Source organism: Vollenhovia emeryi, unplaced genomic scaffold, assembly GCF_000949405.1.
Source record: "Vollenhovia emeryi isolate VEMERY1.0 unplaced genomic scaffold, V.emery_V1.0 DF939146.1, whole genome shotgun sequence".
NCBI classification, from domain to species: domain Eukaryota; kingdom Metazoa; phylum Arthropoda; class Insecta; order Hymenoptera; family Formicidae; genus Vollenhovia; species Vollenhovia emeryi.
In genome coordinates, this window is record NW_011967220.1 from 907,066 (window position 1) to 913,719 (window position 6,654).

The following is a 6,654-nucleotide window of genomic DNA, read 5'->3' on the forward strand; positions in this document are numbered from 1 at the left end:
AACTCTACTAAAAAATGTTAATGAAAGTTTCGAAAAGTTTAGTTAAGTGAAAATATTTTATATATACGCATTATTCACACGTTTATATATACGCAATATATACACTATATATTAATATATATATATTGTATGTAGTAACATTGTTTCATGTGTTTTAATATGTATACATTGAAATAATATAAAATATATACTGCACAAGAATATATTTTATATTATTCTGTACATCAGTCACATAAATTTTACTTTCGACAGTCTCTTAATATCACTTCAAGCACTGAACTATTCGAGCTATTTGAAAGAATGGGCATTAATAGTACGTCACACGGAAGTATTATTCATTTTACCATTCAAGCTAATTATAAATTTACTTTTACCGATCTAAGTACATAAGTGTTATTAGGGTTTGTTAAATTTTATAGATACTTCTAATCTAGTCTTCCAGCGTATAAATACAAGAGGATTTGTGAAAAGTTACACGAATTAAACGAATTGTAATAAAGGAAAACTTTACAAAAATTTGTATGCTTGTTCAAAAACGGGGGAAGAAAGAGCCAATATTTGTAAATATAACATGTAATTGTATTGTTACTTTAATGCGTGAGATTCATATTCTGATATCATGCCATACATATGCCAAGGATTAAACAGAATAAGATTGCTTTTACTATTTTACAAAATATAAAAGGTCCATATGCGTCTTAAGCCGACTTATTTTACTTAATAAGAGCCTAGTATTGTAGCAAAACCGATATCGTTTTTATTTTAATAACGCCGCTCATATTTAATTTACAAAATTATGTAAAGGATATACTATCGACAATCAAATAACACTATGCTGTAACTTGAAGATTCGATAGTCTGCTACACCTCCTTTAAGTGAAAAATATAGATTTAAATTGATATAGAGATATTTCGGATTTTTCTTTGCAGCCAATTTGACTCCTAATGCGCATTAATAATATACGTGTAATTTATGGCACATAAGTTCATTGTCTGTCTCGCTTTCTTTAATTTCTTTATCTTGAATTCACAATCAGAAACAAAAATACACGCAAGGCCTATGGATCGTTAATTACGTCACTGGAGGCAGGCAAACATCAAGAGTTATGGAAGGGATCTTCTCTTCAGAGCGGAATAGTTAAATGAATATCAGATACGCGAGAATGCTTCACCAAAAGTGCCGGCAGGGTTTGTATCCGTCCAGCAACGTAAAGAGATTTGCAGTACCGGAGGAGAGAGTACCCTGGACAGTCGACTATCCCGAGTACAAACCGGTCGCGTATACCGCTACTGTTCTCAAGGGCAAACCTTGGGCCGATCCCGAAATCAGCGAGCCCACCTTCAAGCCAAAATGGAACGCGGTGGATGGTAACTAACCCCTTTCTATTCATCTAATTGACAAATTTGGACTGACTGTCACGAATTGAAAAAACGACGGAAGAAAGACAAACGATGGGGATCACGTTTCTTAGGTTAACATAAGTCTGGGCTAGAGTTGCGCATGCGGAGCGAGGTATTACCGCGTCCGTATTTGAAATGTATGCAATTCTCGACAGACAAGGTGAACCGAAGGAGTTTCACGGGTGACTATGACGTGAACGCGGATGGCTACCCCTTGAATCCCGTGGGAAGAACCGGCATCGTCGGCCGAGGACTTCTCGGCCGATGGGGACCGAATCACGCCGCCGATCCTATCGTCACGCGATGGAAGCGCGATAACACGGGGACTGTGCAGGTGGACGGGCGCACGGGAAGGCCCGTGTTGCAGTTCGTCGCGATACAGAGACGGGATTCCGGAGAGTGGGCCATACCCGGGGGTATGGTTGACCCGGACGAGACGGTTTCCACCACCTTGATGAGGGAATTCATGGAGGAGGCGCTCAACTTTTTAGAAATGGACGAGACCGAGAGGAAGGCCCTCCGAGATTCCATAGTGGAGTTCTTCGCGAAGGGCGACGAGATCTACAAGGGATACGTGGACGACCCGCGGAACACGGATAACGCTTGGATGGAGACGGTGGCTATAAATTTTCACGACGAGGAAAACGATGTCGTGGGGAGGCTCGCGTTGAAGGCCGGAGACGACGCGCGTAGCGTAAGGTGGATGGACGTGAATAAGGAGATAAATTTATACGCCAATCATAGCGATTTTGTGCAAAAAACTGTGCTGCAACGTAACGCGCATTGGTGAAGCCGACAATCGTAAATTTGTACGTAATTGTAGACTGCGACCAATGGATCTTTCATCTAGACCGTATCAGACTACGGATTGGGATTGGGATTGAGATTATATTGAAATTTGACCACAGTAAAAGTCACTAAACTTGAGATTAGTAAACTTTACTCTGATTGGTCAAGTTTCTCGGCTTCTGGGAGGAGGATAACATTGAAAAAAAAACTATACAATTGTAAAAACATTATTTTTGTATTGTATACTGTACGTACTGCATGCACCTGTACATGCACTTTCCGCACTGTGCATAGCACAAGCGCAAGTCGCTACTTATTATTACTGTCGTTACGATGTAAGTTTACATCAAACTATGCCACGCAATCTTAAACCTAGTGTAAATTTTTTTATAAAATGAGATTTTTCAATACAAGACGAAACGTACGTTTAACAAAAGTATCGATTATAATCTATCGCGTGTCTTACGCGGAAGCTTAAAAGGACAACTTTCAAATCGTCGAATTTTAGTTGTCCTGTGTTGCATTTATTTTTATAAGTTTTCTGATCGTGCATCACACAGTCATATTAAAACTCAAGCATAAGAATTAAGTAACATTAGATATAAATATAAAGTCATGGAAAAATGACATTAATATGTATATCAATGTAATGCAATCCTAAAATCACGTATGTTAATTAAAAAAAAAATTAAGCGCTAAATGTGAAGTAATAATGCTTCTTTTGAAGAAGTGAAAAATATGAAAATAATGTAGAATTCTGAAGGCAAAATTCTGAACAATATATCATAAATTGAGCAAATTTTTCACCGTTATCGTATATGTACATATTCCTAAATACGTATTTCCATAAACATATGCGCATAAAAAAAAGAAAAATAAAACATAGCATTTGTACAAAATAATACTAGTAGAAATTGTGGCGATCGTGGCGCAGAGGATTGTTCGCTGGTCTGGTAATCCGAAGATCCGGGTTTAAAACCAAACAAAACATTGTTGGTTTTCGTTCGATCGCCACTTAGCGAAGTGAATATAGAGAGAGGTGTTATAAGAGATTTGGGCAGGTTCCTTCAAATATTACACTGTAACACTTCCCCTTGTAACTCTAAGGGGAATCAATAAAATGTATTTACATTTTCATTTACATACTAGGAGGAATTAGTCCAATTTCTATTATCACTATACCTGATTCCATTTGGTCTTAAACTGAGGTAATAAAAGTCCTTTAATATGGCACGTAATAATCGGCATTTATCATAATAGGTGGTGGTGGATTAAACTTGAAAGGCTTTATCAAGTCGACAATCCCCATTAATCCTTGATCGGATTTTACGGTTGTACCAAATGTGTCGTCAACATTTGAATACAACGTGTGATCGCTTAATTTAAAAGGCATAAAATGTTCGCCAATCTTCTCTAATTCTTTTTGGTTTGTGTTCGGCGCAAGAGTTTTCTTCGATTTCACTTCAGCTTTTTCTGAATCAAGTGCACACTGCGCCCGCACCTGGCCCAAGCTTGCTGCTTTGTTGAAACACGTGCGCGCGGTATCGATATCGATTGGTAAACCGCCCTTTCCTTGGGCATGGTAGACTCCCAAATTATATAAAGCATCGGCATGATTGTGAGCCGCGGCATCAGTGTAATATTTTGCAGCCTGAAGGAAAATTATACTTTGATATATTTTTTGCAGGTATATCTCTCTTCCTGTTTTTACATCGTTCATGTTTTTAATTTCATATTTTCATATAAATATCTTCTTATCTTTATGCAGGGATCGAAAAAAGATTTTCGTGACTAAATAAAGTGCATTCCAAAACTGTTTTTCGCAGACACCTCTAAATATTTGTACCCAAGGTCAACTGTCGTAACTAACGTTTAGCATATAGGAAAGCTGAAATCAACTTGCACTTCTATAAGTTGTTTCTTTATATTTTGCTAAAATTTGTTTGAAAATGTTTGTTAGGGAGATCCTTTACTTTAATACAGGACTTATAACAAATTTTGATCTCATTCGTTGAGATAAAAATCTCAAAATCGATAATTTTATTGATACGACAGTTTACTTTTCAGGTACATTGTCTAGACATTGGAGTGTACCTTTGCTTGATCTGCCATAGTTCCGACGCCTAATTCGTAACACAACCCTAAATTGAATAGGCTTCCGGGAGATGATAATTTAGCGCCCGCGGTAAAATGCATTAAAGCGTCACTGTAACGCATTTCCTCTAAAGCTTTGATACCATACCGAAGTTCGCATTCTCCCTTCAGTATGTTATGGGTATTTGTAAATTCAGCGGCAGCATTTTTGAATGCCTATGGATATAAAAAAATCTTAAAAAATGAAACTATAAAACTCCACGAAAAACATGAAAGTATTTTTTGCATAAAATACTACAATTTACTTTATATGCAATTATTGGCTCTTCTACACACGCACACAGGAGATAACATTTCTTTAACAGAACTTTTTTCCAAGAAAGAAATTAAAAAGAAAAACGTGGAAGAAATAGATGTTTAAGTTCATTTTTATTTATTCTACAATTTTTGCTCTCTTCGCTAAATATATTACAAAACTTGACTCCAAAAATATATCTTACTCGTTAAAAAAAATAAGGAAATGACCTCAAGTCGCTAAATTATGATACATGTATATATACACGAGTTATCTGTTATCTGCATGAATCACGAAGATAATATCGTGGCAATTACATATCGAAATTAAATAAATAAAAAAATTTTTTGCTGAAGAGAAAATATCTTCGAAACACAGAACAAATAAGAGAAAGAATACAGTATTCGGTATACTTATTATGTAGAGACTACAAAATCGATATAAGACACGATTAAGAATATAATAACTAATTTTTGCATAAAATACCACAATTAATTTTATATATAATTATTTTTGTAACGAATTCCATAAAATTTGCCAGTTGGGTTGACAATAAGCCCACTGTTTCAATCATTATTTTCCACACGTTATATATATAATACTCAGGTTAATTGTTAACCAGACTAGCCATGAGTTAACCTCTGGTTAACAGTCAACCAGAAAATAAAAAACCGGGCCTAAGAGAGAGGTGAATTAAAAGTTGAAAGTTACCGATAAAATGTAACTAAATTCAGTTAAAAGTTAACAGTCTATAATGTAACTAAGTTAAGTTAAAATTATTGAACTTTCATCCTTTTAACTAGACACTACCCAACCCTGATAATACTCTTTATGCAGCGAAGAACTGTAGACTGTTGCAAGCTTCCATCTTAATTTAATTCTTACATATATACCACTACAGAGTATGTCTGCAAAATAACATCCTCACCTCTTCAATGGTGATAGGACCGAACGGTTTCTCCGCGGTCCATTGTGACTCTGTATCCTGCAGATCAGAGCTTTTACTACTGGTGGCGGTACAGTTGGTAACCGGCAGGACTTTTCGCGGGTGTAGATTTAGACATTGCGTAAGTATCGATGAAGAGTAATCGTGTAATTTGTTTTTCAAGGTCTCACTGCTGTCTCTGTCAGCGACTCTCTTGCGCAGGCAGAGTGTCTGGCATACAACCCATCCAGCCGCCAGTACGCTGGACTAATAAAATGTAGTCACATATTAGCAAAGAGTCGGAAATACAAGTCACGTGTTAGTGACAGCGAGAGTTCCTGGTTTCGGAACGAGGTGTTGCATAACATTACGAGTCTTGTTTTGAAAAAACATACCCAGCCGACAGCCTCTGACCAGCTGTGCTTGGTGTTCCAATCGGAGTCGTGTTTGCTGTTGTTAGCACCGGTGCTCTTGGACGAGCCGCAGAAACCCTTGTCGCAGGTGATAAGCACCGGTGGCAAGAATTTCTGCTGACACGTCAGGCTCGTCTTAACTTCGTTCTTCGCGTTGTCCTGCGACGATTGCGAGTAAACGTTGGTGCGACAGACGCGTCGCTCCAACGTCTCCCGGATCCCACGAACCACGACTTTCCACATTTTTCTCCTCTCTCTTTCCGTTTATATATTGAAAAGATGATATGCTTTGAAGCGCTGCTATTATAAAACCGTGGCAGAGAGAGAGAGGCTCATCCGCCTCAGAGTTGAATCTACGCTACATTAAAAGCAAGTGCACTGAAGCAGCACACAAAACGTGTGTGCAAACTTATGAGAAAAAATCAGACTGACATTCAATAAAGTCTCCACTCGAGAGCCAATTGGAACGCTCGACAACTCCGCGCGTTTCTATCAATGAACGAAATAGCAGAAAACTAGGGTATTTGCGTTGCGGCTAAGTTGGTACACGAATATTTTTATTTAGGATTGGGTAGTGTCTAGTTAAAAAGATAAAAGTTAAGTTAAAAAGTTAAATAATTTTAACTTAACTTAGTTACATTATAGACTGTTAACTTTTAACTGAATTTAGTTACATTTTATCGGTAACTTTTAACTTTTAATTTACCTCTCTCTTAAGCCTTGTGTCCACGATCCAA

General features: G+C 37.2%; 2 protein-coding genes across 3 annotated transcripts; one reads left to right on the top strand and one right to left on the bottom strand.

Moving 5' to 3' along the window:
• Nucleotides 1-2,994, top strand: LOC105566187 (ADP-ribose pyrophosphatase, mitochondrial). Its single transcript, XM_012019991.1, has 2 exons — nucleotides 1-1,368; nucleotides 1,557-2,994. Exons 1-2 carry the CDS (start codon nucleotides 1,143-1,145, stop codon nucleotides 2,189-2,191), a joined length of 861 nt encoding a protein of 286 aa, XP_011875381.1. The 5' UTR covers nucleotides 1-1,142; the 3' UTR covers nucleotides 2,192-2,994.
• A 268-nt stretch (nucleotides 2,995-3,262) lies between these two features.
• LOC105566188 lies at nucleotides 3,263-6,326 on the bottom strand. 2 transcript variants are annotated; one of them, XM_012019993.1, is made up of 4 exons: nucleotides 5,900-6,323; nucleotides 5,508-5,771; nucleotides 4,285-4,500; nucleotides 3,263-3,841 (listed from the first exon to the last, which is right to left on the bottom strand). In XM_012019993.1, the coding sequence occupies exons 1-4, from the start codon at nucleotides 6,158-6,160 to the stop codon at nucleotides 3,413-3,415; spliced, it is 1,170 nt and encodes a 389-aa protein (XP_011875383.1). In that variant the 5' UTR covers nucleotides 6,161-6,323; the 3' UTR covers nucleotides 3,263-3,412. The 2 variants fall into 2 exon arrangements, with proteins under 2 accessions (XP_011875383.1, XP_011875384.1); XM_012019994.1 differs by lacking the exon at nucleotides 4,285-4,500 and having other exon boundaries at nucleotides 3,398-3,841; nucleotides 5,900-6,326.
• Nucleotides 6,327-6,654: the final 328 nt, after the last annotated feature.